This window comes from Moschus berezovskii, chromosome 20, assembly GCF_049115385.1.
Source record: "Moschus berezovskii isolate FMDL1 chromosome 20, NW_MosBer_1.0, whole genome shotgun sequence".
Lineage (NCBI taxonomy): Eukaryota > Metazoa > Chordata > Mammalia > Artiodactyla > Moschidae > Moschus > Moschus berezovskii.
Window position 1 is genome coordinate 63,205,841 of NC_142479.1, and position 24,923 is coordinate 63,230,763.

The 24,923-nt window shown below is 43.3% G+C and overlaps 1 protein-coding gene across 3 annotated transcripts in view; it reads right to left on the bottom strand.

The window, feature by feature from the left end:
- RPTOR (regulatory associated protein of MTOR complex 1) overlaps positions 1-24,923 on the bottom strand; it is a 325,518-nt gene that overhangs the window by 155,313 nt on the left and 145,282 nt on the right. For all 3 annotated transcript variants that reach the window (XM_088829259.1, XM_088829260.1, XM_088829261.1), the window contains 2 exons: positions 21,114-21,260; positions 7,036-7,211 (listed from right to left, as the gene is read on the bottom strand). In XM_088829259.1, coding sequence (XP_088685385.1) covers positions 7,036-7,211; positions 21,114-21,260 — 323 coding nt within the window. The remainder of the gene's footprint in view (positions 1-7,035; positions 7,212-21,113; positions 21,261-24,923) is intronic.

Consider the following 24,923-nt stretch of genomic DNA (forward strand, 5'->3'; position numbering starts at 1 on the left):
AATTGTTCCTCCAGCTTTTTTCTTTTTTGGGGTTTCTATTTCTCTTTCATCCTTTGATTTTTCAACCTCTCAAATATTTTTAAACACAAATCCTGTGATACATGCTGTAGCATGATAATTTTTATGCAACATGAAAATCACTGTCCTTTGAGAGGTGAATTCAACTCACTAACAACTAACTAATCGCTTTCATTTCAAACCTTATTCCAGACATCTTATTTCACCATGCTTTTCTTTTTCTACCTTCTTTGGGAGAGAAGAAATTCTCTCTCCTCATGCAAACATGATACATTCTATTTTCATTCTTTTGGTGCTTATCACTAACACAGTGAGACCTAAACCTATACTTAATTTTCATGATCAGTATATCTCAGATAGTCAAACTTTACTTCTACCTTTCTGGTCATTCATTCTTTCTATCTCTCTCTCTTTGGTGGGACCTCCTCAACCCAGTCTTCCAGTTCTCTAATCTGTCCTTTAGTAATATTCATAATGATACCTTTCAATCCACCCTCTAAATCCTTTACTTCATCAACTATATTTTTAATGACCCATATCACCAACTAATCTTTCGTGTTTCCTCTTCCTAGTTCCAATATTCTCTCTTATCACTTCAGGTGTGTTTATTCTCACTCTGAATTACTTTTCTGCGGTGTAGTGCTCTCGATTTTTATAGGCGTATATTTTCCTACAAAGGAGAGGTAGTACACCTCGTTTCTTTCCTTCTCTCTGAGCTCCAGACATGGCAGGTTGCACCGTCCACAGCAATGAGGGAAACGACCACGTGCACACCTGAGGACCCACCCTCTGCCTGCCCTTGCCTGTGCCTCTGGTCTTCACCCACTCCATTCCCCACCCTCAACAGTATCAGCCATCCCCAAGGGCTCCACACTGTTTCTGACTCGTTGAGTGGACTCGCTGGAGGACCCATCAATCTTACTCTTCTCTGGCAGCCCGAGGACTGAGCTCAGGGGAGGGAGTGAGCAGCCTGTGCCATCCTGTCTGGTCCAATTTGTTTCTCAGTAGCATAAATCAGGTTTCGGCATGTCAACTTTTTTTAAAAGGAGCTCTATTACAATACATTATGATATTCATCTTAATTGAGTGTATGTCAGAGACAGGAACAATGAGAGTACATTGTCTAGTTTGGGGAGAAAAAATATTTTCCTCAGAGTGGGCACATGACAAATTATATAACCTAAAGACTGGAAATTACCCTGAAGCTCTCCTGGGCTTTACACAGCAGGGCCAAATTACAGTTATGGCCACAATGACAGGGCCTCTGGACTAAAAAAAAAAAAAGTTTAGCTAAATCCCCAATTAAGTTTATTACAAGGTCTACAACCCAAAGTGTGACATTACTACAAAGTAAATTGGTAAAACAATTTCATTCATGAATGTATCTAGAAATAGGAAGTCATTTTAATTCAGTTTTTATAAGAAGCTGAGAAAGATGACAAAACAGAAAGCACCAATTCAATAAGTAGGCAGAAAGTTTGGTCTCCAGCAGAGAGGTTGTATTTGAGAAAACTGTACAGAGAATATGGAGAAGGCAATGGCACTCCAGTACTCTTGCCTGGAAAATCCCATGGACGGAGGAGCCTGGTAGGGTGCAGTCCATGGGGTCGCTAGGAGTCGGACACGACTGAGTGACTTCACTTTCACTTTTCATTTTCATGCACTGGAGAAGGGAATGGCAACCCACTCCAGTGTTCTTGCCTGGAGAATCCCAGGGACAGTGGAGCCTGGTTGGCTGCTGTCTATGGGGTCACACAGAGTTGGACATGACTGAAGTGACTTAGCAGCAGCAGCAACAGCAGCGGTACAGAGAATAAATGGTGAATCCCAGTATCAAACACCAGCAAGAATTAATGTTTCTGAAAGCAATTCTGACTGATTCTTATTTGAGTCTTCAGGACAAAATACAAAGCAAATGCCACAGTGTCACAAAATACAAAGCAAGAGCCTGCAGTGAGACAAGCAGGACACAGCGAAGGGCCTGGCTGGATGGATGATGCAGGACCTCAAGAGCAGCTGCAGGGCAGGGTGGCTATAAAGCTGCCTCTCTCACCGGGCAAAGATGAAGACCAGACTTTCCATGCTGACAAATACACATTAATACTATGCCATTAACATTTAAACTCCTTGAGATTACTCAATTTAATTGAAAGGAAGGAAACACATTTCTTGACCTCTATTCAATCCAAGATAATGTCTGCCATTTTCATTAACAGACAATACAACTGCATGCCTCACAATGCGATGGGCATCAATCTATTTAACAGCAAGTCCCACAGCAAATTAAGTACCATTGAGTTATAATTTGAGGAGCACACAAATATATCCATAGTAAATTTAAAATGGTATTCTGCCATTCAATCTCGTAAGTAGAAAACAGCCTAAAGAAAAAAAAAACCATATCTTGGACTCATACTTGATGGAAATATATGGTAAGGAAATCATTTATAAGGAGAATAATATAATTGCTCACTTCAGAGTTACTGATATTATCAGTTTCTGATAATGAAGAAGATTAAGAAGGAAATGAAACAAAAATCAGAGAATGATGTATTTTGACAACTACTTCATCAAATAAGATTTATAAGCACACATGGCATTAAATATACATAGATGTATTATGTACATACAAAGTAAGGCTACATCCTGTTTATAAGGCACATAACTTTCTCTAGCAACTGTGCCTTGTATGAGTATAGTGAAAACCACCCTCTTAGTTATACAGGAATGTTCCCGAGCAAAGCTTTTTCCTAGGTTATTTATTGCTCAGGTTCCTTGACAAATAGGTAAGTGCAGCAGTCATTTTTCGGTAAAATCCTGGTTCCATTTTTTTTTAAATTTATTCATTTGGTTGTGCCAGGTCTCAGCTGAAGCACACAGGCTCTTGGAGCTCTGTTGCCATATGTGGGATCCTTTATTTGTTACATGCCAGCTCTTAGTTGCTGCATGCAGTATCTAGCTCTACCCAGGGATTGAACATGGGCCCCCACAAAGTCTTAGTCCCTGGACTACTAGGGAAGTCCCCTGTTCCCATTAAAAGCAAGGGTTGGCAAACTATGGTTCCCAGGCCAAATCTGGCCCACTACTTGCTTTTGTAAGTAAAGTTTTATTGGAATACAGTCATGTCATGCTCATTTGTTTACATACTGTCTGTGATTCTTTCGTGCTGTGTTAATAGAGCTGGGATCCTTGAGCTCACAAAGCCTAAAATATTTACAATCTGGCCCTTCATAAAAAAAGTCCATGGACCACTATTCTAGAGCTAGTTTGAGCTATCCTACTTTTATATACCTGAATCCTAAGTAAATAGGATTACTAAAGCCCTATACTTGGTTAAGTAGAACATCAATACACTGAAATCTTATGCAATCACTACAAATGACATTTACCAAGAGTTTATAGTGGTAAAGGATAAATAAGTTTGTTATGCTAAGGTTTAAGCACATGAAATTGAAAACTCAATCTAACTGCATCAATGAAAAACATACAAATACACACAAAAAAAGACTTTTTAACCAAAAAGTTAACACTAACTGTTGTAATGATGGTAAAATCTTTTTCACATTTTCCTTCTTAGTAAATTTTCTACAAAGAATGTATATCCTATTTTTCATTGGAAAATATTAAACTGACTTTTAAGAAAACCTTAACCCTAAAAATATAAGTATTATCTGACAAACTGTCTCCTTTCTCCATGTAAAAAAAAAAAAGGCTGGTATTTTTCTTTAACTCAGCTGTTACAAAGAAGTACACGTCTCTCGACAATTCTTCCAATGAATATGGTTTATTGCTATTCACAGGCTAAGAACACTCAGTGAAATGTTATGTTCAATCCAATTTCTATTCCTCAATATGCAGAAAGTGGTTAATTGTAAAAAATCTTCCCACCTGGGACTCTGCTTAATCATTCCAGGCAGTGCTTATCTGACGACCAACACCCACAGTCGTGATGTATTGATCTCAAAGTCCATTCTATGGTAACCATATTAGTTTCATTCACTTTTCACTGTGCTTCCTACTGAATGCTTATTTTAAAAAATTTAATTATATATTAACTCTAAAAGAGGATTTCAGGTAGGTACTGAGACAATGCCTCACAGCATGGTGGAGTGAAAGACTGCTGCCTGACCCGAGGACAGGAACCCACAGCTGCCAGTGAAGGGATGTCTGGTCCTCCTGACTGGTGGCGGACAACAGGGCTGCAGACGGGCGGAGGGGGCATGGGGGAGAAACAAATCAACTTGCTGCACTGGCAGCAGAGTGTGGAGTGGCGAGAGCGGAAGGCCCGTCTATGCTCTTCCTGCTTCTTCCCTCACCCATCCCTGCCCTTCTACTCACAGCCCCCTGTGACACAGCACCCAGCCCAGGTCCCAGAGCAGAGCTGGTGTGCACCGTCAGCTCTGGAGTCGGGGTGCGTAGGAGCAGTAAGGACAGGAAATCCACAGGGAGGAGCAGGAAAATGAGTGGGGATGAGGCCAATTCCACCGCAGATTTGGGGGTCCCTCTGTGGATATTCCGGTCACGGAGCTTTATGGGCGTTTCTACCCTCCCGCTGTAGTTTGAATCCTGACCACACTGCTGTGATAAAGGTCTCATCTGACCAAGGTCTCTCTATCCTTACATGCATTATCTTAAACAATATTCTTAAGTCATTTCCCCACATTAACGCCTTCCCCTGCCAGACCTAGAAGAGCCAAGGTCCTTAGCCCAATATCAAGGCAGTCCACCCTCTGACCTCACGTCACCCCTCTGGAGGCTGTCCTCTCTCTACTGACCCACGTTGTGCATGAGGAGTCACCTGCCTGTGTTCTTTGTTCCCCTTCAAGTCCCACCATCTGCCCAGACCCAGACTCAGTTTCCCTCTCTTCCAAGAAATCCTCCCTTATCCCCTTGGCCCCTCTGTCCTCTGGAAACACAAACAGCCCTTAGTGCCACAGATCCACCTAGCCCTTGCTCGTGGATGGCCTGAAATGTTCAGATTTCCTTGTCTGGCATGAAGCACTCATTTAAATAATGAATTTTCAGGCCACATCTTGTCTCCTCAATGAGACCATAAATTTTTGATGGCAATGCTTCTTTGCATTGCCCATAGTGCTTAACATGGGTTTTAAGTATACTGGTGGTATTTAGTAAATTATTTCTTGGTCAATGAATAAAATGAACAGCTTCCTGAGCTATCTGGACCAGAGATCTTCCTGAGGTCATGTTAAATGGCACCATAAACCTTTTCTGACAGTGATCATAGAATACAGAGGATTAAATAGAAAAATTCACAAATGAAAGAATGAAAAGACCTACAGTCAAGGGCAGCAGCATGGCCACGGAGCAAAGGAGTGATGCTCTGAGGCAGTGTGGGCATGGCTGATGTGCTGCCTCAGCATCCCCAGAGGGCAGGTCCCTGCTCTCCTCCTTTCCAACAGCCCAAGCCTCTGGGTGAACTGGGGAAGCCTCTGGATGAAGCCAGTGTCAGCACTGGCTTCAGGTATTTCCAGCTTTGCCTCGTTCGCCTTCTCTCTCTGCATGGGAGCTTCCACCTCCATGTCTCCTGCTTTTCCACCTCTCTCCGTCTGCTGCCTCCCCCAGAGCCCAGCTCCTTGCTGTAATCTCGCAACATGCTAACAGGCAACAGCCACCCCCTCCTAGTAGGAATCCCATCCACTGTGTACTTCATTTCAAACACCATAGTCCTCGCACCTGTGTCTCTATGGGATTCTTTTCAACATCCCTGGTTCGTAGTCTCACTGCGTTATCAGCGTCTTCCTCCCTTCACCTCCCGTCACACTTGATGACTGTTCTTGATGACAGTAGTCCTGCCTCACAAGAAGCTAGCCCAGCTCTCTTTCTTCCATGGGTAGGGTCCCTCGGGGTACACTTGCCACATGTATTCTGCTTTTTGCGGTGCAGTGGAGGAGTGGCCGAAGTCAGGCCCTGTCTGAGTGGGCTGAGCTGTGGAGTGGACTCGGCAGCTGGGGGCCACTGCCCATCACCCCCCTCCTTCTCCTCTAGCTCCTTAGGGATCAGCTGAGCTAGAAAAGGCTTCTCCCTGGAGAGACCCACAGCCGGGACTTGAGAGGGATGGGGTGGAGTGGGAGGCAGATGCCCTCTTCCAGGTGCTGTGTGTCAACCTGATGCTGCAACAGAGGCAAAGCTGCAAGTCCCAGTTCTCATCGAACCAGCCATTGGAAGCAACTTCATGCCCCAGCCCCCACCCAAGCTACAGTCACTCAAGGGGCCTCCCAAAGGGTTGAGCACCATGTTGTTGCCCCTAGAGTCCTCTCCTGTCTCAGTACTTTCTCCAGGACTGTGGGGAAGGAACCAGGACCCCGTGTGTCTGGTGGGGTTAAGACACCCTGGCAGGAAGTTGAGGAAGAAGCCCCCACAGAGTTCAGTGAACCCAAACGGCTACACCATCCCGCCTGTGGCTCACCAAGGGCTACTTACCTCCGTGTATACGGTTTCCAGCAAAACATAAAATGGAAAAGTAGTTATTAAATGGGAGCAAGACGGTCTAGGGGAGAAAGCTGGACTTGGAGGCAGGAAGCACACACATTCCACTGTGAGTCCTGCCAGGGACAGAGGGCCTGACATGCAGCTTCTACCATCCTGGAATAGGCTACATACTTCCTCAGTCATAATCACAAGACCTTTGAGCTTCTCATAAGAGCGATGGGAGGGAAGTAATATGAAATACTCTACTTCAACTGAAGCAAAGAATCATATAGCCAGCGAATTTTTTTTTTTTTTAAAAAGAAAGTCCACTTTCCAGCATGACCCACCTTGGTACTGAGGACACCACCTCAGTTAGCCAAGACATGGATAGGGAGCTCCTAGAAACCATGCACACCCCTGACCTGGAGGAAAGCGCATCCTGAGCCCCGAGAGGAAATCCCCAGCATCTACTAGGGGTCCTGAGTTCAGGCCTGGAACTTGGTCTGCCAGAGTCAGGTAGATTCCTCGGATCCCCACAGCAAGCCCCAGGCGGTGAGGTTGCTGGGCGTTGAGGCAGGTGTCACTTACCAGCGCAGGGCGATTTTAATGGGGGTGGTGAGGCATGACGTGAACAGGTCAGCTGGGAGGTCAGGGATCATGGGCAGGAGCTCGTTGGCCTCACAGGCTGCCAGCTGAATGCAGTTCTTCATAGACGGGGGCAAAGGCATCTGGGCCAGTGGGTGGTTTGGGTTAATAGCAGCGACCTGCAGGGAGACACGAAGGAGAGTGGCTTAGCCGTTGTTCACAACTGGAGACTAAGCCAGAAATGTGACACGAAGGAAAGGATCTGTCGATTGAGGCTTGAGGCTGAGGGGTTTCAGGCCAAGTCCCCCGAAAAGAGGCCCAGCAGTAGGATCCTCTCCTGGAGATGATCGTTAGCTCCAGTGCCAAATCACTCATTATTCAAGGACTCCTGGGTTATAAAGGACGGGGGCAGGGGAGCTCCATGAAGACCAGGTGCTGCGGTTTCAGGTGACGATGGAGCCGAGGTGGGCAGATGGGGCAGGAAAAGTGCAATTTTTAATCGCTGATGGCTACTTGCTTGTTTCCCAACTTGAAAAGAATGTTTATGCTTCTCAGGTTTTGCTCCTTACTAAGAATCCCCCTGCATGATTGTTTCTTTCACATTTGCTATTTCATTTGCTTTTTACAACATTCCCATGAAGTAAGTTTTCTTTCCATTTAAAAAGATCTTTTACAATGAGGAAACTGAGACCCCAAGAAATGATGGGAATTGCCAGTCACCGGGTGAGTCCTGGTCATGGGTAGGGAGGCTGGTCCTGAGCTGAAGTTTCCCCTCACTCACCCCATGGGGGCCCTCCTGCACCTACACCACACCTATGACACTAACACGCGTGCTCTACAGGATCTGGGCCTAACAGCTACTCAGGCGCACTTTGTAAGTTATACACACAAAGCTGTGTTCACTCATACATCCCTACCATAGATTATGACATGGAAAGTGTTGTCATTATTAATGCTGATAAAACCTTGTTTTATTTCCCAAATGGAAGGCAGTAAAAGTTGTATTTCTATTAATAACCCCTTCTACTATAGGAATAGCAAGTCCAGAATACACATCAAATTCTAGTATACTTAATACAAAATAAAAATGGCAATTTCTTGAGGAATGGGTTTTTTTTTTATTATTGTGGCAAAATACAATATAAAACTTACAATCTTATCCATTTTGTTTGTATGGTCAGTGGCATTAGGTACAACTCAAACTGTACAACCATTACCAGAGTGGGTTTTTTAAAGCACAGAGAAAAGGGAAGGCAGAATCACGTTTAATCTTCTCCTTGGCTCCGGCGCTACGATCTAAAATAGCACCAGTGAAGCAACCTGCTCCACACAGGAAATTAGTTTCCAGGTCTGCTGTGACAACCCGCTAGAAAGGATGACGGGTCTGGGTGCCGTGTGGGTCTGCGGCTCATCAGACCTGAGTCATGCGGAAAGATGTGGAGGCTGCAGATGTGTCAGAGTCAGGGGAGGCTGCTAGAAGTGCTCCACTCGCATGCTCTGTGGAAGCGTGTCCTCCCTGGTCCAGGGGGAGGACGACATCAGCGATGGGTCAGGTTCCGGAAGGGGCACGGAGGGCACAGCTCTGAACAGTGAAAGGGGCACTGGAGAGGTGGCCTGAGTCTGAAGCCGACACACGCATCTTGTGAGCATTGCCACTGATGGGCACAGATGAGATGACTACAGGAAACCACTTAGGAAGAAAGAGTTGTTTATGTTAAAACCAGATTCAATATTCTCAAGTGCTGTCGTGCTAGTTTCGACTTCTCTGTCTATAATCTGCTTCCACAGTAAATTTACTTTCTGAGAACCGAAGAGCATGTCCACTGGCCACAACCCCCAAATGCTGCAGGCCTTCCACCTTCACTGTTGCCTGTCACTGAGCTTCTGCAGACTCAGGTTCTCCGAAGTGAAGCAGTCTGTCACACCAAGGCCACCTTTCTCCCAAGACACAGGGCCCCAAGTGGAGACGAGGGTGCTTGGTGGGCTTAAGGGGACTTCTGCAGGGGTCAGGAGGTCCGTGCCCTGTCCCCTGTGGAGGCAGTGCTCCGATGCCCTGACAGAGCCAGGCAGTGCTGCTGGGCAGGAAGTCTGCTCACTGCCTCTGTGTTAGACCTGCCTCAGGCTGCACCTCGTGGTCCACGGGCACTTGGCCCGGAGCCTCGCAAAGTACCTGAGGCAGAGGAGGCCCAGGAGACGGGGAGATGATGCAGAAACATCTTCATCCCAAGTCCACTGGAAAATAAATTTCCCAATTCAAAATGGTCACGGATAGAAACCGTGATTTCTTAAACAGGCTCCTTGAAGTGTGCTGGGGTATAAACTGGCAGAGGCACTGAGTGTGGCGGCGGGTAATCTGGGGTATGGGGACACACAGTAATAGTCCCCCGAGGACTCACCGCAGACCTGACATCACCACGAGGCACTCAGAAGGCAGGTGAGAGCTCTGCACTGGGGTTAATTAGAATCAGTGACATTTTTAAAAAATGACACTCAAAACAAAGGATTCCACCAACGATTCATTTTTTCAAGCTGCTAACCCAGGAATACAACAAACAAGCAAAAACAAATGATTTTAACAGGTGAGCTATTTCCCGTATATTGTTTCAGTTTTGTATTTATCTAAGATATTGACCTTTTAACTGAAATTCGTCTTTGGAATAATAAATAGCCTGCATGTAACTACTAGTGATTCACAGAACTTTGCAAAGGCACCCAATCAAAGAAGCTGGTCCAGCTGGGAGCTGCCACTCACCCTGCAGGGCACACCCCAGACGTACTTGTACCCAAAGGGGCTTCTCCTGGGGAACCCAGAGGCTCAAACACCAAGAGAACTTTCTTCGTTAAAAGCTTACTAGAGCCTTCTGGAGGATTTGGGAAGGGTCCAGAAAAACCCTCAATGCGATACACAGCAACCAGATCCAAGAGAGACATCTGCTACCTCTTCCACACGTGTGGATAATGTAGTGCTCGTGCGCTCAGAGCTCATGGGAAGGCTGGCTAAGCGGCTCACACGAGGCCTGGAATCACTCACTCCAGAAGCATGGCTGGCGGGGCTGGGGGTCGCTGGGGGAGCACCTGAATCTCTCGTTTCCTAAATAAACCTCTGCCATCATGCTGCTGCTTTTCTCCATATACGTATACATGTTAAGAGACAACTCGATAAAGAGATGAAGACACCAATAATTTCAGAGGCGTCTTTAACAAGCAGCTTTCTGAAAATAACATCTACTTGGTAATAATTCCAGTTCTAGCTTAAAGCAACTTTTATTCTCAACTCAGTAACAGCCACTTACAGTGGACATTTCTGCAAAGTTCAGAGAGAGATTAAGATCTGTAAATGGATCAGGTATTGCTTGCCCAGCTCATTTCAAAGATATTAATGGAGCATCTATCATACACCAGATACTGTACTAAAAATAGCAGATAAAAAGTGGAAGTAGTAATTTTTAATATATAATTTATATAATTCTCTATATGTGTGTGTGTGTGTAGTCACTTAGTCGTGTCCGACTCTTTGCAGGCCCACGGACTGTAGTCCACCAGGCTCCTCTGTCCATGGAATTTTCCAGGCAAGAATCCTGCTCCAGGTTGCCATTTTCTATTCCAAAGGATCTTCCTAACCCAGGGATCAAACCCATGTCTCTTGCATCTCCTGCACTGGCAGGCAGATTCTTTACCACTAGCACCACCTGCAAAGCCTCAATTCTATATATATCAAATGTTAAATAGTATTAATCATTTAAAAACAAGTTGCTGGAAACTGAAATTTAGGTCAAGAGAGCAGAGGGAGTCACTCTGTTGCAAGAAGACTTATAACGATAACAGGGAAACCCCCAATGTTCCCCACAAATGGCAGCTAAAGAACCTGCTTCACAGCAATAGTCTGTTGTGATTATGTGAGAGCTTACCTAAATGGACCATCCACTGTTTTAAAGTCATTTCATTGTTAGCAATCAGTTTCTAAAATGCTCTATAATTATTCTATAACTCAACAAAGATGCTTAATTAGAAATTACAACGAAATTTCTCCCCAATTAACTCTTAGAGAAGCAACTAAAAAGAAGGTAACTCAAACATTTTCCGATCCTTTACATCACAAAGAGAATTTACATTTGGGGGTTACTGTAAACAGTGCTGCTGTGAACATCTGTGTACAGGTTTTTGTGTGGACACATGTTTTCAAGTCTCCAGGGTAAACCTAGGAATGGAACTAGTGGGTCATCTACAGCTCCAGGTTTAACGTTTGAGGAACTGCCAGACTGTTTTCCAAAGTGGCTGCACCATTTTACTTTACTTAACCATCTTGATGCGGTGCTATGGTCTGAATGTACGTGTTCCCCCCAAATTCATATGCTGAAATATTAACCCCCAAAGGTGACAGTGCTAAGAAGGCGGGACCTTTGGGAGGTGATTAATTTATGAGGATGAAGCCCTCCTGAATGAGGTTAGCATCCTTACACAAAAGCAGCCTGAGAGCTCCCTGCTCCCTTCCACCACATGAGGACACAGCAAGAAGGCCCGGCCATGAACTAGGAAAAGGGCCCTCACCTGGTCAAGCTGCACCATGATCTTGGTCTGTCCAACCTCCAGAACTGTGAGAAATCAATCTCTGTTGTTTAGAAGCTACCTAGTCTGTAGTATTTTGTTACAGTAGCCCAAATGAGCTAGGACAGGTAGGAATTTAAGATTATTCATTTGATACTTTTCCTATTTTCTAACATAAAGATCTAGTGCTGTAAATTTCCCTTTCAATTGCTTTCACTGTATCTTATCAATGCTGACAGGTTGCACATTTATTTTCTTTTTTTCTGTTTATTTAATTGAAATATAGTTGACTTACAATGCTGTGTTAATTTCTGCTATACGGCACTGTGATTCAGTTATACATACATATGTATACACACACACATACACATTCTTTTTCTTATATCCTTTCCCACTATGCTTTATCATAGCATACTGAGTATAGTTCCCTGTGCTACACAGCAGGATCTTGTTTATCCGTTCTATATATAATAGCTTACATCTGCTAACACCAACTTCCCACCCCTTGGGAACCACAAGTCTGTCTTCTGTGTCCATGAGTCTGTTTCTGTTTCATAGATGGGTTCATTTGTGTCACGTTTTAGAATCCACATACATGTAAGTGATATCATATGGTATTTGTCGTTCTGATTTACCTCACTTAGCATGATGATCTCTAGTTGGAACCATGCTGCTATAAATGGCATTATTCCCTTCTTTTTATGGCTGAGTAATATTCTATTGTATATATACCACATCTTTATTCATCCATCTGTCAATAAACATTTAGGCTGCTTCCATGTCTTGGCTATTGTAAATGGTGCTGTTTTGAACATAGGGATGCATGTATCTTTCTGAATTAGAGCTTTTCTGGATATGTGTCCAGGAGTGGGATTGCTGGATCATAGGGTAATTTAATTGTTTTTAGTTTTCTAACATGTATTCATTTTGACTCAGTTAATGTACTTTCTTTTATTTCCCTTGAGATTTTAACCCATCAATTATAGGTTAATTTTTTTTTTCCGATATTTTTCTGTTGTCTTTCTACCACTGACTTCTAGTTGATTTTACTATGGTCAAAGAGCAGGCCTGTGTAATTTCTATTATTTAAAATATGTTGAGGTTTGCTTTATGACCCAGGATCTATCTTGATGGATGCTTCATGAACACTTGTGTATTTTGCTGCTGCTGCTGGAGTGTTCAGTCAGTGTCAATTAGAGCTCTGTGACTGATATTCAACAGAAAGGATTGTGTCTTCTGTTTTTTCCCCTTGCAAAAGTCTTACTGTACAATGTTGAAGAGGAATAATGAGAATTAACATTTTTTCCTTGCTTCTGACCCCAATGTTAAGAAAAATCACTTACCCTCTTGTCCCTCCCCTCAAATGGGCTGGTAACTTCCCGCCTGCCCTTCTCCCTGTGCATGGCTCTGTGATCACCCAGCTGAGTACTGCCATTTTTCTGGTTGCCACCAGAAGCACCATTGCCTGTGCCACCACAGATCCTTTGTGAGAGAACATCAAGCCTTTATCTCCATGGCCTCCAGCTAACAGAGGGGGGGCCCTCCTATGATAGGAAGTCAGGCCATGCAGATGAGTCCTGCCAGGAACCACAGCACCCTGTACCCATATCCCATGGTGCTGGTCATGATCCGTGGTCCAAAATATTAAGTGATTTCTGGAATGTTTTAAAATAGACTAAATTAGGAAAAAGCATTAAACTCTTAAGATTCAACTTGGAGAAGCTCCCAGTTTTATGATAGCTGCAATAATATACTATATTCATGGATTTGGGTTAATAATTTTTCCTTTATTTCTTTTTACATTTCATACAAATCAAAGATTAAACATATTCAGTGAATCAGATATATCTAAGGAAGATAACTAAAGGTAGCTTATTCAAATGTATATGTATTCTCAGACCAAATCTGTAAATGCTTCCTAAACAGCTACTTCATATGAAGCTTTCTTGATAGGTTTACATAATAGGTTTAATAAATACAGCAGACAACACCAATAGAAGAGATACTATAAGACAATTCATACTTATTTTGTCAAATTAACTGCATAAAAATTTGCTATATGAGGTCATCTGAGAAAGATTTCAGGTGCAAGGAAGTAGAATTTTAGTTGCACCCTAAAAGTTGACTGTACTAATGATACACTTCGCTTGTCTGTGGATTTAATACCACCAGTAGTGAGGGTTTCTGAATTTTTTATGCAGAGAAATCAAATTTCTTGTACCCAGAGTCTTCAAATTCCAGGACTAGGAACAGTACAAGGTGCCAAGAGAAAAGAACTGCAGGTTCCCATAAAAATCATAGAAAGGAAGGTGCACAGGAGCTGAGTCTGGAGACAGCTTACGTATGTTCTGTTGCCCAGGCTGACTGGGCTAAATATAAAAGTGCTCTGCAAACTAGAAAAGGTTGCACAAATATAAGAGTAGGTTAGTGTCCCTCAGTCAGACACGACTATGCGACTTCACTTTCACTTTTCACTTTCATGTATTGGAGAAGCAAACGGCAACCCACTCCAGTGTTCTTGCCTGGAGAATCCCAGGGACGGTGGAGCCTGGTGGGCTGCCGTCCATGGGGTTGCACAGAGTCGGACACGACTGAAGCAACTTAGCAGCAGCAGCAGCAGCAGTGTCCCTCAGCTGAGGCCTCCAGGTGCTCTGGCCTCCCCTGGTGGTGCCTTTCCACCTTGCATGGCCTCTTCTCTTCCCAGTTCTCAGTGGCAGTAAGGGTCCTGATCTTCAAGAGGCTGCTTTTCTTATTAGTGCTTTTCTGTGACCCTTTCCACTTTCTGGTTAGCAAGCCAGCTGCCAGCACCCTAGGAGGCCCGCCCTCCTCCTCCACTCATCATTTCCATAATGGCTTCATCTTTTCCAGCAAGGGGCTGTGGGTGGCTGTGTGGAGCCCAGTGAAAGGAGTCTCTGCTGTATTTGCTTACAGGTTAACCCCCTTTCACTCTCCTATGAAAAGTGGAAATGGCAGCATTTTTTCTTAATTTACAAATGTGGAGGGGGGAGTGTTTCAACTAGATAATAGGTTTCTTACCAATATTTGTTTTGAAAATGTTCACTACTAAGAATTCTTACAGCTTAGTATACACAGAGGATAAGATACAGAAGGGTGAACTTGACCAGCCTTTATTTCAAAAAGGGCCTGTCCAGGGAGTGTGTGGAGAAGCAAATGGGGGAGGCACTTCACTGCTGAAGCCTGAGGTGGTACAGGGGTAAGAGAGGGCTCACTTGAAGACCTGCCATCAGAACTGCCCTCTGCTCACCCATGTCCTAAAGCCAGGCGTCCTGCAACCACCCCGCCCTAGGAAGCACCTGGAGGTGCTCTTCTCTAAAGAGAGTTACTGACGTGTCTGGGGGAAACTAGGGTGGCTAGTGTAGTCGCTGGCTCCCAGAGAAAGAATGCTCTCTGGACTGTGGGCAAGGGTGCTCCAGGATAGCCAGCTCCCACCTGCCTGCCCCCGTGGCACACAGCAACAGTGGGTAGCATCCCTTCATTCTTAAATATGAGAGGCAACAGGGAATCATCACAAGCCTTCCGTATAAAGGAGAACAATCCAAATAACCCATAAGAGACAAATTTATACCAGAGGAAATGGAGGTAACTTAGAAAAGAGGACATCTTTTTAAAGTCCATATATTAAAATTTAAAGAGAAAATAAATAAGGTTATCACATCACAAATCTGATTTCCCTACTACCTACAAATGATAATTATGAAGCTACAGAAGAGAAAGAATGAGAGACATGAAAAAACTTGTAATGTGAAAGCTAGGGATGGACAAGCCTGAGCTCCCTGTAGAGTTAGCATGGTGGACCCCTGCTCTGTAGTGTGAACATCCCCACAGCAAGTCCGTGGAGAATGCTCACAAATTCACAGACACAGACACAAGCTCCATTTAGTAAGCAGTCGTCAAGACATATTCCTTATCTACAGATAACCTTAGAATTAACTTGTGACACTCAAAAACCATAGACAGACATTGTAATACTATAAATATTAACCTTAACACAGAGTCAACTTCTATTTCAGATTCCACAGACATCCACACAATGTGCTGTCTACAATACTAGAAAGGAACCACAAGGTTTCAAAATACAAATTCTCTAGTTCTATGGGATACACATTTAATATTTTTTTAAGAAACCTGAAGATTTCGATGTTAGACATTTTTGTCACCATTAAATACTTGACATAAAATTTAGTCACAGTGATAACTACATGAAGATAATGTCATGTATCAGTATGAACAGAGGATTTCAAATGGGTATTTAAGTCACTGTGAATTCAGTGATGCTGCAGGATCACACTTGTTTCTATGAAAATGAGTGTCCACTGGACAAGATGCCGAGCTGCTGGATGCTACTGCTGGAGTCAGCAGAAGCAGGTCACACAAAGAAGTTAACCAAACATTGGATCAAAACATGATTCTTGGTACTTCCCTGGTGGCCCCGTGGCTTTAAGATTCCACACTTCCACTGCAGGGCACGAGGGTTCGACCCCTGCTTAGGAAACTAAGATTCCGCATGGCACGAGGCGTGCCCAAACAAAAACAAAACATGATTCGCTTGGAGGTATTGTGAGAAAAGCCTTGCCAAGTGTGAACAGGCAGTAAGAGGAAAGAATGAGGCCACCACAGTAGTGGCCTGAGCCTCGATAACAGACCCCCCCACCCAAAGTGTGTCAGCTGTCCTTGGGGGAAGACATAGTCCCACCACTGCTATGGCTGCCACCAAGAAACTGTCTGGGCTCCCGGCCCACACCAGTGAGGACAGTCATGCTCAGGATCAAGTCTTACAGGGACACTGAGCAGCCCCAACAATCTCTGTAAAAGAAGGGCACTTCTTTTCCCACCACTGGACATCAACTCACCTCTCTGCCTCCACAGAGAGAGAAAGGCCAAGACTTGACCCCTGCTTCACTGTGGTCTTCAGTGAAGAGAAGGATCATAACTGCTAATGGGAAGTATCTACTGGGAGCAGAACTAATGGATGAAAAAACTATAAGACCATTTCAAAGAGAATCCATTTTAAGATTTAGTCTCCTCTTAGAGCTACAAAGATTTTATATCCAAGATAAAAGTTGTTGCAAAAAAAACAAAAAACCTGGATTCTCTTTCTCTGTCAACGTATATACTGTGTATATATGGTGGATATAAATACTCTTCTGGCTTTTAGCATGAATGGAGGTAGCTGGACCTCTGGACTCTTGTGATGGCTACAACAAGGCCACCGGGCAGACTTCTCAAGTACACCTTCTCGCCTACCATAAGAAGTAAGGGTGAGATTGCTCAGTGAAAACAGTCTGAAACTCCACACCCAAACTGTCCATGATGAGTGTGGACAGAATGAAGACAATAGCACATGCCGTATCGGGGGGATCATATATGACCTAGCTTTAGCCAATGAGATTCAGCAGAGGTCTCACTTGCTTTCCTAACAGAGAGACAGATGTGAGGGTTCTACCCTTTTCCCTCCTGATCTAGCCTCAAAATGGAAGAATGTTCTGTAAGCATCAGGATAAAACATCAGAGTGGAAAGACTAAAAAACAGCCTGGTTCCCTGATGGTACTGCTGAATAATTAAATCATTTCCCTCAGAGATCCTAGCGAAAATGACAAATTGTGACTTGTTTAGAAAGCAGAAGTGAATCGCTTCTCGGCCTTTTGGCTAAGATCAAGTGCAGAAAGCAGAAGTGAGATTTTTCATTACTTACAGCTAAAAGCAGTCCAAATGCAAGTGCTTAAAGTCTGAGAAGGATTACTCTTATACGTCCTTTCTTAGGTTGCTACTTGAGGATTTGCCCTAGCAGAACAAAGGAGAAAATTGAGGAGACAAGAGACAGAGGTGGAATCTAGGAAACAGTGGATGCATCCAGGAGAACAATAAGGAGAACTCCTAGGAAGACAGTTTTAGAGCAGGCCTGTCTAGAACAGCCGATGAAGCAGGTGGTAGAGAGCTGGAGAAGAAGAAACTTTGGGAAGGGGCATATTTTGAGATTCAATGCTACCCATGCAAATTTGGGAACTGTGGAAATGCTAAAGATCTAATCAAGAAGAAAGACAATCCCCAGGAAAATCAAAGAAACAAACAACTGTTGTAAAAAAGGAAAGCACAGCTCCCTAGTTAAACCATTCAATGAACGGTATTTACATGGTCGTAATCAGGGAGTTGAAGTTTAATATTTGTCATTTTTTAGGCATACCTTTTTAGTGTATGTATTCATGGGGAGTTAATTATGGTTAGAGACTAGAGAATAATCATAAAAGTACAGATGACAGAGGTTGGGAAGGTCCAGAGGTAAAAGAAAGTCCAAAGAAGCTAAAAACCTATTAATAAAACCAGAAGATAGGACTATTGACAAAACTATTATAGAAATAAAAACATAAGCATATGATTTCAAACTGCAAAGGTTAGAAAGTACAGGGAATCCAAATATAGGGACACAACTAAATGACAGTGGGGAAATATGGGTAGTCAGCGACCCACTCTCTTCAAATTCTCTTTAGAATTCACAATTTACAATGTACTAATGTGACTGGAAGGACTGATGCTAAAGCTGAAACTCCAATACTTTGGCCACCTCATGCGACGAGTTGACTCACTGGAAAAGACTCTGATGCTGGGAGGAATTGGGGGCAGGAGGAGAAGGGGACGACAGAGAATGAGATGGCTGGATGGCATCACCAACTCAATGGACATGAGTTTGGGTGAACTCCGGGAGTTGGTGGTGGACAGGGAGGCCTGGCATGCTATGATTCATGGGGTTGCAAAGAGTCGGACACGACTGAGCGACTGAACTGAACGTGACTTAAAACTATGGGGTAACATGTCTCTTTACTATCTACGTTCATATAATTTCTCCAATTGTTTAAATAGAATTTACTCATGGCAGTTCTGTTTTTGGTTTATATGGTAGCAGAAAGCCCAGAGATAACCTAAACATTATGAATCAAGAAGTAGTAGTATAAGCATATTATTTGCATTTATAGAGATATTCATAGAGGAACTAGAAATATAAACAGTTCAAATAGGTTATAATAGCAGAGTCTTGGCCAAGGAGGTGTGGGGCCAGGGACTATTTCATTCACCATAAACCCTCAGTATCATTTAATTTTTAATATCATGGCATATACTAATTTAGTAAAAATAAAAACATGTATCTTAAAAAAAGAAACACTGAAAGCAAAGAAAACTGAAGCAATACGCAAAGCAATATGACACAGTGAAAAATGTAGAGAACGTGACTGAGTGACAGGCACTTTCCTGGCTCTGGTGACGTCTCTATTGTGCGCAATAATTTATTCGGTGCTTTCACAGAGGCGTCTGCTGCTTCCTTTGAAATGAAAGTCCACAATAAGTAAACCTCCTGCTCCCAGCATGAGCACTGTGCTCTGGAGAACATGAAAGCTGATAATCATCTCTTAAAATTTATGTCACTCATATTTGTTGTTAATGTTTATTACTTGGAGGCTTTCTGGTCCAGGTAACTATTTTCTTGCATTATATTTAATCACTTTTACCCTCTTTATTTTTTAAACTCTGGCACAAACCATTTTACCTGCCAACTTCTTTCAGTTTCATGTCATCAGCTACCCAATAAAAGTGTTCAAATGTATCATAAATTTAAAAAGAATCTGGCCAACTGGAGACAGGGAAAGAATTTTTTAAAAGAATAAACCTAAGAGGCCACACGGGACTGTGGTTTCTACAGCAGATAAAAAAAAAAATGACTAACATGAACATTAAGATATTAGCTGGGAGCCAATTTTATCATTTTAATTTCCGCTCTTTATGCAAGAGACTGGCTGAACAATAGCCAATAATAGTAAGTATAATGGAAAACCGAAAGACTTATCTACACTGTAATTAAGAAAAGAATGAAGATTAAAGTTGGAGCTAATTATAAAACATATGGTATAACTTTGCATTGCCATCTATTTGCCACTTCAGATAACGTATTTTTCATTTACTCTCCTCCATGAGGAATTAGTCAATTAAACATTTCACCCCCTCCCCCTGAAAAGAAAAAGATGCATGGGAAACTTTCTTTGTCACACTCAATGAAATGAACAGTTTCTGAGGCTGATTAATCCTTGGCGACTCACAGAGAACACATACAGAAGCAAGAGAGCAGATACACCAAGCGCTAGAGCATAAACATTTAGTTTCATGCCTGTGAGGGAAATGCTTGCCTTCTGCTGAGAGGGTGGGAGAGGGGCTGAATTTAGCATGTTTTAATTATCAAAGGATGACGTACTGGTCTCTCCTTAACCACCCTGAAGCTCATAAATTGGGAATAAATATCCGGCCAGAGTCTTTGGCATTTTTATTTACATATTTTAAATTAAAAAAAATTTTTTTTGCAATATTTATTACTTGATGCAAGGAAAAGCAATTACCTCTTGGTGTTTTGAGTTTTCAGCACTTGTAACATAACCTATCACTTGGATAAACAGAGATGGCATGCCTAAATGCAAGGTAAAAATTTAATGCTATAAAACGTGATCTTGCTCTTCCCTTATTCTAGAATGCAAATGATAATATTACTAAAGACAACAACAATAATAACAACTGGTGGCGCTGGTTTCCATTTTCAAGAATAAAGGGCAATTTAACAGTCACTCTGGCACAAAGTTCTGCGTAAGGGCAATTTATAAAATATTTATAAATTAACTGTATGACACGTTAAAATCTACCACGTAGAACTTCAAATTTTATTCCTGATACTTTCAGCAATATCCTCAGATGAAATGCAAAAAACATAACAATACATTAAAATTGGATAGGCCCAAAAGGGCTTGAGGAAACATGTTCTCGGGACCATTTCTGTTCTGAATTGAGAATTTCCTGCACAGCAACCAGTTGGAATTCATGACCCCCTGGAGGCTGCAGGATATTTTATTTTCACTCTTATGCAGGCCACAGGATGGAGGCCTCTTAATTGAAACTGCCTCTTCAATTTCTCTTTAGAATTCACTGTTTAATTCAAACATCAAATATTAATTAAAACAACCAAGTAAAACAGCTCTTCACAATCAGAACACTACACTGGCTCTCCAGTTCTTTAAACAGAAGCCACCAATAATGGCAGCTATTTTGGTTTGTTTTCTGTATTTAGCATAGTAGGGTTTTTTTCCCCCCAACACCAAAGATTAAAAAAATAAAAAAGAGCAATAACAAAAATGAGAGTGGAGCTGAAGACTGTGCCCAGACACAGGCCCATTTCTCTGAAAATAAATGTGTCTGCTTTATTTTCACATTTATCTCAGAGGCAGAGCCCACTGGAGCACAAATCAACTCTATTAATGTTATCACTTAATTAAAATTCGTATTAAAAATGATGCTGGGTAAAGCGAAATGCAAAATAAGACCAAGAGCTTGTCTGGAGCCCCTCCCAAGTTCTTTGTCGCGGACCCTACCACCTTACTCTGAGCATTCTGAGCACCATAGACAGCCCACTGCACCTGAGAAAACAAAACCACTGAGGAGCCAACCCTCACCCCCAACTCCCACACCAGGGCGCCCGGGGCCTCACCTCCAGCTCCTGCTCCCTCTGCAGGGCGAACTGCTTGAAGGACTTGACAATGAGGCCAGCATTGGAGCAGTCGTAGACGAATATGGAGGGGCTACCCATCCACGTCTGCAGGTCGTATATAGACAGAGGGATGTACTGAGTGTAGTTCTGGAAAAGAAAACAGCGCATGTTTGTGACTCGCACATGGAGAACTCTGCCTGCTCACCAGGACCTGCACCTCCAAGAGGGCCCCATGCATGGGACCTGCCACATATAATGTTCTGCACACTGTAGTAGAACAGCAGTGGTCTAAGCTCCCCATCACCTGCCCATTTAATCGGATAGAGGCGGACGGTGGTCACAGTTCAACCCTGGCTGGAGCTCCTCTCCACCTCTGCTCGGCTCTCTCCTCTCCTCCCCCTGGGAGCACACTCACTCCACTGAGGGATCTCCTTCCACGTGTCCCATCACAGCGCCTTCACACCCACCCTTCCTCTGCCACCCACCTTCAGTCAAACCACAGGCCTCTCTATAAAGCCCAAGGCTCTGTGTGCTACTCTGTTCCCGTCCACCATCTACGCCAAAGCTTCTCCAGGCTTATAGAGCAGAACCCACTCCTCACTAACAAAGTCAGCTCGGAAGAGTTGACTAGGCCCTCGAATGTGCAGAGTTTCCCTGCAGTCCCCTTCATTTCAGTCCTACCCACAAGCACTTTATCCTCTAGATGATTTAAATCACACTGAAGGTGTACAAGTGGATTTGGTCCCATAAACTTGTTTCAAATCACAGAACAATAACATATTAACATGAATCTGCTAAGTGAAATATTTTTCTGGACATGCTGTACTGTTCAGTACTTGAAACCACTCCAGCAATTACTGGTAAACATAGAAAGGAATGGCCCTCATCTCAGCAGAGAAATTATTAAAAATCCACACTCAAAAGTAACATTTTTAAGCAATTCTTCTGCACAGAACACCCCACTTATTTACCGTTCCTTGGGCACTAATGGTTTAAGTGGTGAAACTCCCACAGAAATCAATTCTGTGCACTTACAGGAAAGGTGACGGTGTTCCCTCAGGCTGAGCCACAAACACTGCCTCTGGTATTGCCAAGAGGATCATTTCTAATGCAACACAGAAAACGGGCAGAAGACCAGAAGACCAAACCAGGCCTGGAGAAGACTGCCATCAAGGTGATGGCAGAAGCTTTCTTGTTAAGCACACTCGTCACCAGCTACAAGTCCCATTCCAGACAGGGGAGGACGTGCCGGCAGCACAGGTGTGGTGGGGGTGCAGGCATCTTCAGCACAAAGGGACCACCCTCTGCTTATGCCATGCCATTTCACCCTGCAAAATGCAGTCACCTGGTGTCTTGCTCACTGTCACTGCAGGTTAGAGAACACTTGGATATGCTCTCTCTAAATAAACTCTCATGGAAGGGTTCTAAAGAAAGTAGTTCTTCCTAATGAACCTATAAATGTGGCACCCAATCAAAATACCAGCAGGGGGTTCCTTTAATGGAATTTGACAAGAGATTCTATAGTGCTGAAGAGACATATATAGGAATACCCCCTCAAAAATTGTGAAGAAAGAATAACCAGTGGGGACTCGTGCTGGGAGATATTAAATACATTATAAATCTCTATTGTAATTACAGGATGCTATCAGGGAAGGAGAGACAAACAAATAAAACAGGAGGGAAAACCCAGAAATAGACCCACAAATAACGGCGGTGGCATTTTACCTCAGTGAAGAAAGAATGAACAATTCAACAAGTGATTCTGTAAAATCTAACTGATCATTCAATATTGCCATCTGAGATTTCACACACAAAATTATCAGGACAGATTTAAAAAATAAATAAAAAGCAGAATAACAGATTTAAAAATTTGTTTTGGTGTAAGAAAGACCCTCTTAAACGTACGAAAGAAAGAAAAACGTAACAGCATAAAAATTAAATAATTCTGGTAAAAGTACATATCAATGACAAGCAATTTAAGAAGGAAGCAGGTACAATGCATGTGACACAGGGTCTGTATTTAGGATGTGCGTATATACAAGCTTGTGCTGCAAATCAACAAAGACAAAACAACATACAACAGGCAAAAGCTGCACACAAGCAATTCACAGAAGAAACATGATGATCAACAATTATGAATGTTTCACTCTCTCAATTAATCATGGAAATTTGAATTACAATGAGAATCATTCATCTATCTACCTATCTTTATCCAGCAAACTGGAAAAAAACATAAAAGACGAATAAAGCCCCATGTTGACAAGGATGTTCAACAGGGCGCCATCTCATCATTGCTGTGAGTATAAATTTAGGAAGATTTTTGGGGGAAGGCAATTTAGGTGGTTCTTAACATTTTTTAATGTACATGCCTTTGACTTCTAGTTGTCCATCTTATAGAAATACTTGCATTTATGTATACAGGGATCTCTGACACTCTCACTGGTAAAATCCTGTAAGCTGTCTACATGCTACTGTGGAAAAGACTGCCAGTCTACAACCTAGGTTTTACCCTCTTCATCATCAATGCGAGTTTAGCTGAGCATTGTTCCCAGCTTCCTTTGCAGCTAAGTCTGATCTTGCAGCCCAATTCTGACCTATGGGACATCATCAGAAATGTGTCCAGATTATAAGTGCTGCCCTAATGCTCACCCCTTCCTCTTTCCCTTCCCGGGAAGAAATGCAAACATGGCAGGCCATCCACCTTTGACTGTACAGGGGGACTGCAGAGTTGTATGATGGAAGGACTTGGGCTCGGTGTCATGAGACAATGCCACAGCAGGCCCAGATGGCCCAGAGGGACCATCACAGACAACCTTGGATCCTAATATACCCAATATGAAGGGATCATTAAGCAAAAGGGGCCCATACTATGGAACACCATGCAAGGTTATTTATAGGCACTGACGTGGAGAGATGTCAGAGGCTTGTAATGATTTTTAAAATGCAAGTATTAGAACCTCATATATAATATGATCCCATTTTGTGTGTAAAGCACCACATCCCCAGCACGTAAGTTGAATGGAATAAGAAGTCAGTAGGCATGTGCTATGGAGAAGGCACTGGCGACCCACTCCAGTACTCTTGTCTGGAGAATCCAATGGACGGAGGAGTCTAGTAGGCTGCAGTCCATGGGGTCGCTAAGAGTCGGACACGACTGAGCAACTTCATTTTCCCTTTTCCCTTTCATGCATTGGAGAAGAAAATGGCAACCCACTCCAGTGTTCTTGCCTGAAGAATCCCAAGGACGGCGGAGCCTGGTGGGCTGCTGTCTATGGGATCGCACAGAGTCGGACATGCCTGAAGTGACTTAGCAGCAGCAGCAGCAGCAACAGGCTATAAATGGTGCTGAAAGAACATGGAACGGCTAAGGGTTGCTTTCTCTGACCCAGGAGGTGACAGGGGAGTAGGGGCTGGTAAGAAAGTGTCACACTTATTTCTTTTGAGACATCTTTTCTCTTGGAACATTTTAGAATAGAAATTAACTACTAAAAGGAGGGAGAAAAAGGGTAAGCTCTGGGGTTCACTATAATGTACGTTCATTGTTTCATAACCAGCAGGTATCACATGTCATCTGTACAAGTAAAAAGGCTTCAGCTAAGCTGCACTGGACAGAGTAGACACGAGTCAGTGCCTCCCTGGACACAGCAGGAAGAGCGATCCTCTCCAGCCCTCTCCCCAGCAGCCTCCCTCCCTTGCTGACACGCAGGTCCCACTGCTATGGGGGCATGGGAGGTGTGGGTGGGTGGGGTGTTGAAAATGAACCCGTTAAGTGGGCAGGAACACCCCTACCCTGATAGGAGAAAGGATTTT